This window comes from Panulirus ornatus, chromosome 20 (assembly GCF_036320965.1).
Source record: "Panulirus ornatus isolate Po-2019 chromosome 20, ASM3632096v1, whole genome shotgun sequence".
Taxonomy (NCBI): Eukaryota; Metazoa; Arthropoda; class Malacostraca; order Decapoda; family Palinuridae; genus Panulirus; species Panulirus ornatus.
In genome coordinates, this window is record NC_092243.1 from 54,921,763 (window position 1) to 54,934,469 (window position 12,707).

The 12,707-nt window shown below is 38.8% G+C and overlaps 1 protein-coding gene across 4 annotated transcripts in view; it reads right to left on the minus strand.

The window, feature by feature from the left end:
- Positions 1–12,707, minus strand: part of LOC139756012 (mitochondrial enolase superfamily member 1-like) — a 41,184-nt gene that overhangs the window by 24,314 nt on the left and 4,163 nt on the right. For 2 of the 4 annotated variants that reach the window (XR_011714243.1, XM_071674944.1), the window contains exons 1-3: positions 7,426–7,555; positions 5,921–6,244; positions 2,225–2,327 (exon numbers count right to left, since the gene is read on the minus strand). Coding sequence is in view for 3 of the 4 variants with exons in the window: in XM_071674944.1 (XP_071531045.1) it covers positions 2,225–2,327; positions 5,921–6,019 (202 nt within the window). In the remaining variant the exon portion in view is untranslated. Of the gene's footprint in view, positions 1–2,224; positions 2,328–5,920; positions 6,245–7,425; positions 7,627–12,707 lie in introns of those variants that run through there. The other 2 variants (XM_071674946.1, XM_071674945.1) reach the window with 2 other exon arrangements.

A 12,707-nucleotide genomic window follows, 5' to 3' on the forward strand; every position in this document is an offset into this window, starting at 1 on the left:
TTCACATGCCCTGGTTCAATCCAGTGACAGCACGTCGACCCCGGTATACCACATCGTTCCAATTCACTCTATCCTGTGCACGCCTTTCATCCTCCTGCATGTTTAGGCCCCGATCGCTTTAAATAATTTCACTCCATTCCTTGGGTACAGGAGAAAGAATTCTACCAACTGGTGTCGTAGAAGGCGACTAAAGGGGGCGGGGGCGAGGAACTGGAAACCACCTCCCCCTTTCATTTCAAATTCTATATGATATATATATATATATATATATATATATATATATATATATATATATATATATATATATATATCATATACCGGTAAAAAAGGAATTTCGACAAGTGGGCAATTCCCGCAGTTCATGGCAAATATCCACAAGACGAAAGTCAACACTCTTGAGTCAGACGAGCAAGTGGACTGGCCTTTGGTACCTGACTGTAATTCTACGTTCAATGATTCGGATACAAAAAGCATCAGTCATTTAACTCCTCTGGGAACAGTGACCCCGCATTCTCTGTGAAACACACAAAGTACAGTGCGGGCGGTGAAAGCTAACACAATCAGATCCGCTCACGGCTGCCGGATACATGCTCAATGACGACGCTCCTCGTGACACTAATTCTAACATCATCTCTCAGGTAGGCGAGATTGCCGAGTTAGGAAGTGTGTAAGAATATTTCACAACTCTCACTGATTTGATCATGCAGCTGGACTGGCGAGAACGACCTTAAGCACTTTAATTGTACTCGTTGTACTCTCTGGAGCACAGAAGGCAGAGGAACAGTATGATCTACACTTATTAAAATTTCTGGAAGCCATGGCTTCCAAGTTACTGGAAAAAAAATGTTCCTAAAGCTAAGTCACGCCTGGAAATCACGGTAAAAATGTTACCAACGAATTCTGAATATGCAATAAATTTAGAAAGAAAACACTTTACACATCCGGGAACCAATCATGTTTAATTCATAGCCTGAAGTCATTCAGAAATCTATGGACTGTAGTGGAGAAATCTAGAAAGGACCTCACCTTGAAAATCCTAACTACCAAACAAAAACAGTTAACCCTTTTTATTGAGGAGTTCAAGCATCCCATGCATTACATCCGCTTTGCCACACTTATTCTGCCTTATGGTATTCGTCACCTCTCCTCTTTTCATCAAACCATTCACCACAACTCTCTTACTCCGTGCAACTCCACGTTCAGACACCCGACATCTGCTCAAGAATAGGCACTCCAACTATCCTTTGCCTGTTACCGTTTCATCTTCTCCTACCCTCTTTTACCATGATCAACATTATCATTATTCACCAATGCAGTCTTTGCATTATGAAAATAATCAGCCAAGATAAATTGGAGGCTTGCTAAATTTTGGCCACATCTCTAACACGTGAAGACAAGAAAAATATTGAGGTCTTTACTTTCCCTGCTTCACATTTCATCAGTTTTCCTAACTTATAATGAACGAAATATATGAATACACTGGACTGCCGAAGCTTTGCAATAAAATCTTGCCTCGAAGACAGTCTGTGGCCAGATAATTACCTATAGTAAATCTTATCAGTCATTACAGTTATCTAGTAGACATTCTTGATATTGAAAGGATCGTAACAAAACCCTTGACAAACACTTTCATTGGAGAGAATAATCCTGAGGACTACCATGGAGGGTGGTGATGTACTATCTACCTTCCAGTCTTTATCATGCACGATAAATGATCTCTCATTTCTGGGAGGTTGTTTCCTTACTCGGTCTGTGATCATCATTCATCACCTAGTCATTAACTTTTAATCCTATACTTTTCTGCTAAGACTAAGAAAAATCAGTATCGAGTATGATAAGCACTTCACCTAACTTTCTAGCTGAATGTCCATAAATCCTTCGTATTCATAAGTATTGATATATTTGCCTAAAGGATGAAGCTGACCATACACATCTAAGTATGGACAGAGTGCATATCTTACCTTACTTATCTCGCTTTCACTTCTACCTTTTTCTTTTTTCCGAGTTACCTAAATCATATAACAGATTATCATGTCAGTCATAAAATATTTATAATCAATGCATCACCTAACTCATATAAGTATCATGTCACAGTCCTCTTATTATGTTGCAATCCGAATCATCACCATAAAAGGCCTGCGTGGTCTTACAGGAGGACATTTGTATACCTATATTCTTTTGGCTGATCAAGGTTCTCCCTTTTCCCTAGGTTACAGACACTCACCTAGCTCGGTGCCTCTGCCGATGGTGAAGGAGATGCCGTGCCCCTTGAAGTCAGTGTCCGTGTAGATGATGACATAAGCGCACGAGTAATCAGGGTCTGGGTGCTGTGGGAGAAGGAAGTATGAGGAATGTTGACTTTATTCTTGTGAAGTGAAAAACTGTATTGGGAGGGGATGGATGGGGGCTTCTAGAAGAGAAGAAACAAAAGAAGGAGAGAAAAACCAAAAGAAGGAGGAAGAGAAGAAAAACAAGAAATAATTTCAAGAAACCTCCACGAAGAACGCTAGAGAGAGTAGGACGAAAAACTTTGAAAGGGAAACCCTTAAGAGTGAACAGGAAGAGTAAAAAGTATTTCTAAAGGAAGCTACATAAAGAATACTTCAGGAAAGCTTGGAATAGGAAGAAGAGGGGTAGCTTAAGGAAGCTAGCTGAAGAAATATATATAGCTCGAACTCTTGATAACACTTTCAGAAAAGATGAAAACGTTCAAGATGCAAAGGGAAGGCGTAGGAGGAACAGGAATCTTTAGACAGGTGTACGGTTATGAACAGATGAAAAGAAAGATATATACAGACAGGTTGATACAGAGGATGATATACATGAAAAGTTTATTCATCACATTAAGATAAGCCTCATCAGAATACAGCAGCCTCATACAGGCTGACGGAATTTATCTTAAAGATTTATAATGAATAAGAGTAGATAATAGTAGGAGATTATAACATACCAACATCAAAGAGTGGAGAATCCCTCTCCAGTAGCTCTGGCCGTGAATTCTATCTAACCTTGCTTGACAGTACCTGAATATCATTCCACTAAAAACCGACGTGCGAAAAGAAATAACTAGAATTAGCTCCTGATGCAAATGAGGATAAAGTCATAGACAGAAAAGAGTAAGAGTCATCACCGTGAAATTACTATTGGAATAACACGAAATAGTCTCATATCGTTGCTCAACATGCCAGTAACAAAAGAAATGCCACATTTTCGACAAGCAAATCATGACGATCTTCACACTGCTTTTGACAGGATAAGCTGGGATTAAATCGCCAAGGAAAAGGATATAAACATACCTTTGGAAATATTCAGAAGGATATTCACGGTAGCAGAGAGAATAAATGTACCAATACGTAACAGTTGGCCATTTTCCTGTTTAGTGTACGTAAAAGAGTTTTTCTCGAGTATGTCTAACGTATGGGTCAGTAGCCATCAAAACCAAAAGATATACTTTCAAAAGCACCGTTTGAACTGAAGACGCCTTTTTGTATCCACAGTGACAAAGAAGCACAGACTGTATGGGACACCGAAACTGGTTACGCATGAGGCTGCGAAAGTGTACACACGTAATAAGTCAGGGGCGTGGAACACCAACACCCCTTTCGGTCAGGTGGAGGGTTTCATGCGCTTCCACGGTGTTCGGAGTTACCTTACCCAACCTGTTAGGTTGCTATGGAAGTGGGGGACGGTAAAATGCACCTTATGCCTTCTGAATAACGTCATCCACTTGGATATGTATCAACCTCATTCGAGTAAGATTACTATGATCTTGGCACCTTGAATATAACACTGCGTATGAAGGATAAACTATACAAATCAATCTCTATATGAAGGCTTCACTATACAAACCAGTCTCCTAGCACCAGTAACTGGAAAGTAATACCTTAGTAAGACTTCTGTTACTTACTCTTCAGACAATCCTTTAATTACAGCCATTAACCTTTTTGGTTCTACCAAGTAACCCTTTGATTGCAATTACCCAATGGCGATTTAACCCTTTCATTACAATAAATAACCCTTCGCCTATAAGGATTTCATATCTATGAAGACAAATCTTAGATATAGTGTCTCCTCTTTTAGCTATTCTTAAATCTAATAACTGTACCTGTTAAGTATGGTAATTTAACCCCATGGTATGACAATCTACTCTCTTCATTAACAATCCCTTAGGTTTATTAGATAACAGAATTCTAAGGGGATACAATGACCGAGTTCTAGTATTCAATTTCCAGGCTACAGAAGCTTCAGACCTTGACTACAGCTTAACAAGTATGAAGGATTATCTCTTGCTTTTGGCGCAGGAGTCTTCATGCCAATGACTGCAGTGAAAGCTGTGTTAAAACAATATGGGTACTAAAAAGACTGCACAAAGTCAAGGAATTAAATTGACTCGGTGCAAGGAATGGAACGACTCTGTATTAACAAAATCAAGGAAACTGATTCTACGCTAAATACAGGAAGTTTAAACTCGTGATTATATCGTTCAGCCCTCGATTACTGGCGAGTAAAATGACTCTGGAAGAATCCATCTGAGGAATATAACTATCTTCTCAGGACATTAAGTGAAGAAGGTTAACCCACAACATGATGGCTTGAACACGTCACCCTTAATCAAAAAGACAATGACAGCTTTTTAAAGAGTACCTTGAACTAGAACGTGATATGTCTCCCTCCACAAATACGTTAAAAAGTCTAAGCCAAAACCTAAGATCGGTTCGAAAAATGCATCGCTTACAGAGCTTCATAAACACAGATTGATATGAAAATAGCGTCAAAAATTCTAATTTTGGGTAACTTTTTTGTCTTTTAAAGAAAGCTAAAATGGTCGTCACAAGTTTGTCATCGGTAATATGTGGGTTAAGTGAAAAACACATACGTGCCAAATTTCATTAACACTGGCTTACATATAGTCAAGCAATGACAAATATACCAAAATTATATTTTTTTCTTTTCTTTTCGGCGAACCTTGATCCCCAATGAATAACCGAACATGGTCAACTCAGCCAATCTAAAAGCGCATGGCGAAGATTATGTGAAAAAATGATCTTCCTACGGAGCAAAAACCAAAGCAATACCACAAGAAGAGGGAAAGTGAACCAACACTGCGGCCTAGGGCAAAGGGGTCAAGTTTGGAAATTAGTCGGACCGCTTTCGACTCAACTCTGTCAAGTATGGATGCAGAGCTCAAACCACCCCAAATATGAAAGCAGTATTCCATACAAGGACGAATCAATCCCTTGTATAAACGGAGCAACTGTTCAGAAGTGGTTTCAACATCTATACAGAACACAGTTTCTTAGAGGTAGACTTAACTATTCCTATAATGTGGGGTTTCCAAGAAAGAGTGGATGTTACAGTAATACCAAGTATGTTCACCAAGAGGTGAAATTACAAAACAGTTAATAGGGAGACGAGAGTTGAGAGTTGTCGATAAGAGAGATCAGTAGAGACAGGGTCTTAAGAGGCATTAAACCTAAGAAGATGCTGGTAATAAAATCACACAAATGGAAAAAGTGAAAACAATACACGTCTCCCTCGACAGGGAATTAAGTATCCTCCAAATGTAGCTTTAACAATACATGCGTAAAGTTAGTATTACCGTATGCCATCCATGTATGCCAAAATGCATATATTCTTTCCCTGAAATCATTTTTAATGAAAAAATGTTTGTTTATAAGACGTGAAGGGTCCAGAGTCTCTCTGTGTACACGTGTGTCTGTCCGTCTGTCTGTCTCTTAACTGTGTACGTGCCCTCCAATGTCAATAATTCATATAAAGGCTTCTGTGATACAGCAACACACCGAGTAACATAAATCCAAGCAGTTCAGCACCACCGGATCACTGAGTGTCATGCATGAAAAATTTACTACGATGAAAAAGAATCATGAACTAGAAGGACGGAGGTCGCTTCGGTACTCACAATTGCGTCTGACCCGTCACACTGCAGGGAAGTGGGAAATCGTATATCCCTAACAGACAAGCCCCTAATGCGGGAGGCATTGTATGTTAGATGAGCCATGATGTTGTGTTCCGAATCACGTAGGCGCTGGTCGAGTCACATCGACTTCCTCTAAATCACCGTGGTCAATCAATGTTGCTCTAAACCACGTGGAGGTACCCCGGGTCTAATGTTGCTCTAGATCACGTGGAAGTATCCCATGTGACGCGTGCGTCCTGGCTGTGAGAAGCGGTTACGTGGGGTTTGCCCTGATAAGACCTGCAATAGCCGGGCAGCAACAACCTCCTGGAAGAAACAAAAAAGTCAGTCAAGGTCCTGTCTCACACGAAAGGTTGCCCGTGTCAATAACTCTCCTCTTCCCAATTACGTTGAGTAGCCCACAGACATCTCAAGTCCAATAACAATCATCCAAAATACAGATATGTTAACGAATAAATATCGTAGATATAGCTTTCTGGCAGTAAGTTGTGGCACGTCATATTAATTGCAATGAACTTCAAGATGTCCTACATACGACCTTGGGGTTCCGAGAAAACGGGCCCTAAAACAACGTTCGTGGGTAGCCGATGATGTCACTATACCATGATTTTTTTTATCAAATCTGAAATGTATTTACGATTAATGATTTACATAGTTTAATTCATACGCAGTTGGTAGTATGGTTGTTTGCTCAATACTTTTGAGTAAACTGTAAAACTAAGTCTTCTAATACAAACTTAATACAATTACACTTGTTAGAAAACTATGGGCTGAGGAAGTGTAAACCCGGTACACTGCCTTGATATTAAGCTCAGTGTATCAAGGGCATCAGCAGAACCTTATGGCTCCTCACTATGACTGTCACCTTCAAGGACTCAGAAAGACACGATTCTTCTATAAAACATTCACAGTCACACGTACTTCACAGTTCCTCAACACAATCATAATATCTACCCACAACACCTTACTCCGTCACAATAAGCACACAACTTCGTACCCTGGCAATGAGGTCTTTCAATCGACGTACCCAAATGCGTATCTAACAGTACGCAGATTCAACAGCTTTAATATCATAAATATCTTTTCAGTAAAGAACATAAATACATCGTAAAATAGCTATGATGATATTAATGTTTCCAACCACAGTATTTCGTCACAACAACGTCATTCCTAGAACACGTCTACATCACTTTTATATGCGTTTTCCCAATATGTCATGGTTGGTTGGTTGGTTGTTTGGGCTTTAGGCCTATCAACTGCCATGGTCATAAAGCCCGTCAACGTAAGTTACATTTACCAACCAAAAAATCTTTAACACCTTCTTCGGGTGTTAAAGATAATAACACCACATACACTCTCACTGTGCATGTAATCCATTCCTTCCAACATGTCAGATGCCACAGTAGTCTATATATCACTTCCCAACACCAGCAGCATACGATAACACACTTCCCCAAGAAAGTCATTTAAGTATGCACTTCCCGTACCTTGTGATCAGTGAGGGAGGAACACACCATCACCACACCCTCCCTCCTTATCCACACACTCCTTCCTCACTAACCTCGGCGTCCCTGGCCTGCAAGGAGGAGACTTTCACTCTCCGTTCTACAAAGCCACGAAACATCTGCGTTGGCAACTGCGAGGTCTGCCACAATTCACCAACCGCTTACTTACGAGTTGCCATACCCTTCATTTTAGTTATGAATTCATCGACATTCACGCATCCTTGAGCTATTGTGACTATTTATCAACTCCTTTGAAATGGTATGTATACATGAAATATCTATATGTATTTCAAGGAATGCATTATGGCTTACAGTTTCACAGGAAAATCTGTGAATGCCGGTCTGTCTATAAAACGAGCAACATATGTGAATGTCGTGAGATACCAGTACATAATATTTTCATCATATATAGCCCATAGCAATTAACTAGTATGATTTTCAGGTTAGTAATTTTATGACACATTTCGTTTGATACTTCCCTTAGCCAGATTATGTTGGGTAACTTCAAAAGATCAAGAATATCTAAGAGGATGAACGCTACAATTAAACACTACATGGTTGTGTATCAACTCGCACTTATTGAGGTCAAAGAGTAGCATTTTCATATTATTTGATCAGTCATACATGTTAACTGAGTTCTTGTAGCATGATTATCCTTAACGCAAAGCTTTTGGTCATAATGGCATACCGTTAATCATTTTACTCGATGAAACGTCATCTTTGTACAAATTCATATGATCTATCACCGTCCTGCAAGTGGAGTTCCTTAAAACTCATTTCTGAAGTATTTTAGAAAGAGATCTAGTCAACGAAGAAACTTGTGATGCTTTCTCCACATGGATGTATTCACCAACAAAAAAAAATCGTGTGTGTATATATATATATATATATATATATATATATATATATATATATATATATATATATACATACGAAGTTTGCTAGACAAAGACAAATTTCGGAGATAATGGCAGGCTGACGAGATACAACAATGTGGGATCGTGTATGAAATATGTGCCTCCGGCAAGAGGGAGGTGCGCTGAATGGAAAGAGTGGACAAGAATATCAGTGACAGCCCAGCCCGGTGGGTGTTAAACCGAGGGAAGATTCTAAAGATCATTCAACTGAGCTTTAGCGAAGGATATTTGTCGTTATGTCAAAGCAGTAGCATTATGTTTAACTATGAATGCCAACATTCACGAGGGAGGGCAGTTGTCTATATCCGCGCTGGCACCATCATGTTCACTAAGGAGCGAGACATCGTTAAACTTATACTCACCACCCCCTCGATAAACCTAAATTCACATCACCATAGATAAACCTACCTGTAAATTCACACCACCATAGATAAACCTACCTGTAAATTCACATCACCACAGATAAACCTATCTGTACTCTCAGCAGACGCAGAACACCCTCATCAAACGAATCTCTATTGCAACCTCAACTCATGCATCTGCACTTCACCCTCGACAAAGGAATCTTCACCTCACCCTCCACAAACGTATCTTTATCACACCCTCAACAAAAGCATCTTTGCTTCACCTTTGACAAATGAATCATCCTTTCATCCGAACATCAATGACCTCTGCCCTGAGCCTTATGGGTCAGAGCACTGGTTGTTTGAGAAAGAGCCAGGTTCACGTCCTTCTTGACAAATACATGCTCAATTGCTCAATTCAACCTCAAACTTATTTTCACTTCACCCCCAATACGCCCTTGGCACCACTGCCCTTTGATCTGACCCATAAAGGATAGGTCAAACGCATCTTCACTACACCCTTAGCACAACTGCCAGAGTTAAGGTCTGATTGTTGGAGAGAAAATTAGAGAGAATTGTAATAAGGATAAAGTTTGTAAATGATGTTTTCTCTCCTGCGGCTGGAGACATAATGATAATAGTAACAATAATAATAATAATAATAATAATAATAATAATAATAATAATAATAATGATAATAATAATAATAATAACAATAATAGATAATAATAATAATAATAATAATAATGATAATAATAATAATAATAATAATAATAATGATAATAATAATAATAATGATAATAATGATAATGCCAGGGCGATGAAGCAGCTCGGGAAAACCACGTAAAGGTCGGTGTATCTGTTGCTGGATAAAGGGGCTATGGTTTCGGTGCGTTGCACCAGACCACTAGAGAATGAATGTGAGTGGATACGGCCTTGCTTCATCTGCGCCTGACGCTACCTAGCTAACACGATAAACGGCGAACAAATATGAGTAATAATGATAGCAATAGGAATAATAATGATAATAATAATAGTAATAATAATAATAATAATAATAATAATAATAATAATAATAATAATGACACCAAACTTTACGACACTCTAGTTAATCCTAGTTCACCCTAAACAAGTGCGTCTTCACTACACCCTGACACCCTTCGTCAAGACACTTACAGATCAGGTCAAATCCCCTGAAACACCATGAAGATACATCTGACCTGATCGTTAATAGGCTGGGTCAAATGGAGCTTCATCATGTTCCGAAATAATCGAGACGATCCATAGGAACAATGCAAAGATTGAATGAATAGTACAGAGCAGCAAAACAATAGGCTTTCTCTCCACATGGAGATATTACAAGAAGAAACTGAGCAAAAACAGTATGTTCTTGCCCTGATTAGCTTCATATATACAGCAGAAACAAAGAAGACTGTCATAGTCAGGAGGAATTATATCGTTTTTAGATTGTTAAGATTTAGTTCATAAAACATTACTCTGGACCACCCATCCCCAGAACTACCCCAACAGCAGCAGTGTTTTCATTGTTTGAGTCTCAAAGGAGGAAGAACAGGCATTCTGTGCATGCAGATGGTGTGTTCTAGAAACACAGACGCGGTTCGATTCTTTGGTTATGAGACAAGAGACGCAGTGTTCTGAAAGATTCTGTACCCTGAGAGAGATGAAGATAGTGCATTCAGAGACTGAGCTGCGTTGCTCTTGCAGATCTAGGTCACGTATTTGTGAGAGCTGCAAAACGAAGGATTACGAGTGGGCACTGCATATGGCGGGCGTGTTCTGAGACGCAGATAACATACTCCAAGAAACAAAGATTACTTGTTCTAAAACGTAGATTCAGTATTATATGTAACAATTATAAGTTAAGAGAACAAGCAAACAAAATACTACGAGTCAAGTTAGGTTTGAGGTTCATGTTTACATACAAGGAGTGTTACGATCCTAACCACCTTCACTTGACACTTAAGCCTAGGTTTATTTCCAAAAATAATTGTTTTGCTTAAAACGCTAAGCCATGTTGACGCCGTTACCTCTATGTAAAGGCCGAGAGTAACATCTTTAAACATCAAATTCACATCGTCTTGATTATCAACATCTCAATAGGTAATATAGTAAGGATCACTGAAAATACCCATTAAACAACCAACCAACAAAATATGGAAAATAATAACATAATTCCAATGATAATTCCAACACAAGACAGACAGACGGATACACCATCGAAGCACTCATTGTAATTTGATCTGAATTTCACACTCCAAACACAGAAGCTCTATTTCTCTCTACAATATATATATATATATATATATATATATATATATATATATATATATATATATATATATATATCGTTATTATCGTTGATGAAGGCGTGATGAGAAATTGATGAGAAAATACAACCCGATTTACACGAAGACAATGGCTAGGAATGCTCACCTTTGGCCTGCAAGAAACAGATAGCGACTCTACGTTCCAGCAATATAGCTCCAGCTCCTGAGATTTATTATTCTAAGATAGCAAGCCCTTTCTTATAAAAAAAAACTAATTATCATAACCTTTACAATATTTTCACAATAATCTGTGAAATAGATATACTGTCAATGACACATTAAAGGAGTACCTATACACTTCAAAAGACATTATTTCTTGACTTTCTATCAAAGAAAACTTAATAGCATATTAGTAAGGGATACTTTACAAAACAGGAAAAAATTGAACATGCATATACAAGGAGAGAAAAGACATAAGGCATGTGAGAGCTAACAAAAGTAAGCACAAATTCGTGTTCTGGATGCGGCTGGTGGGTAAATGAAGGACATGTGGTAGAAATGATTGTTATTTCAAACATGAGTGTGTATATATTTACCTATTTGCAATTACTGTATTGCACAGGGGGGGGGGGGGGGATGTTTGACATTCGTGAACTTTCTCTTCTATCATACATATCTTTAAGCCCGTATATGCTGTCGACGTCCGCAGTTTCATAACTCAGTATGTTCCTTGCATCCACTGTTCGTATGCCAAAAAAAAAAAAGTGCCTCTTTACAGCTTTTCTAGCAAGGATATTTGCTCAATTTAAAATTGTAGTCTCTAGTTGTTCTGTCCTTGCATCTTTCGAAAAGCTGGTTGCTATGTCATTAGGCTCGTTAAAGAACTTAAAGGTAATGTTAAGGTAAACTCTTACTCTTCTCTTCTCCATGATGCACAAGTAACCTTTCCGTGTGAGTCTGCTCTCTTGATTCTGGTAGAGTTTTTGTTGCCCTCACCTAGACCTTCTTTTTTAGCTTTTTGGGCTTCTTTAAGGGCGGCGACCAAACTCAAGAAATATATTCTAGTTTTGGCCAAATGTAGGATGCGAACAACAAATGATAATTTCTTATCCATGGCCATAAATGCAGTTGTGTGATAGCAAAAAATTCTACCCATAACCATTTTCGTAGATGCCCCTCGGCCGACATATGTGGGACGATGTCGACTCCCAAGTCTCTCCCATACACATATTCCTGCAGCATATTTCCTGCTAGATGATATCAGGATTGAAACCTTCTTTCGCTGTGTTCTATCCTCATTACACTTCATTTGTTCGGTTTGAACTTTGTTAACCACGTAACAAATTATCTTTGGAGTTTGTCTAGATCCCCTTGCAAGTTGATGCAATCTATTTCTCTTTTTCGCTACACATATGACATTGGCATCGTCTGAAAAAATATCCAAGTAGTTTCTCAAGCCTTCTGGATCAAGAGCAGCAATAATCCCAAAACAGAACCCTACGGTACGCCATTGGTGACTTCATCTTATCTTCAGATGATCTTATGTCAATCGAAGTAACGCCCTTCATTTCTGCCTGAAAATACAACTTCGGTATCAGCCTCATATATAGCACAGTTTCAAATACTTTCTGGCGATCTAGATGTAGAAAATTCATCAGAAAGAATTTAATGGGATTCAAAGTGTCTAAGAGAGCAAGAGTTAAGGAAAACTCCAA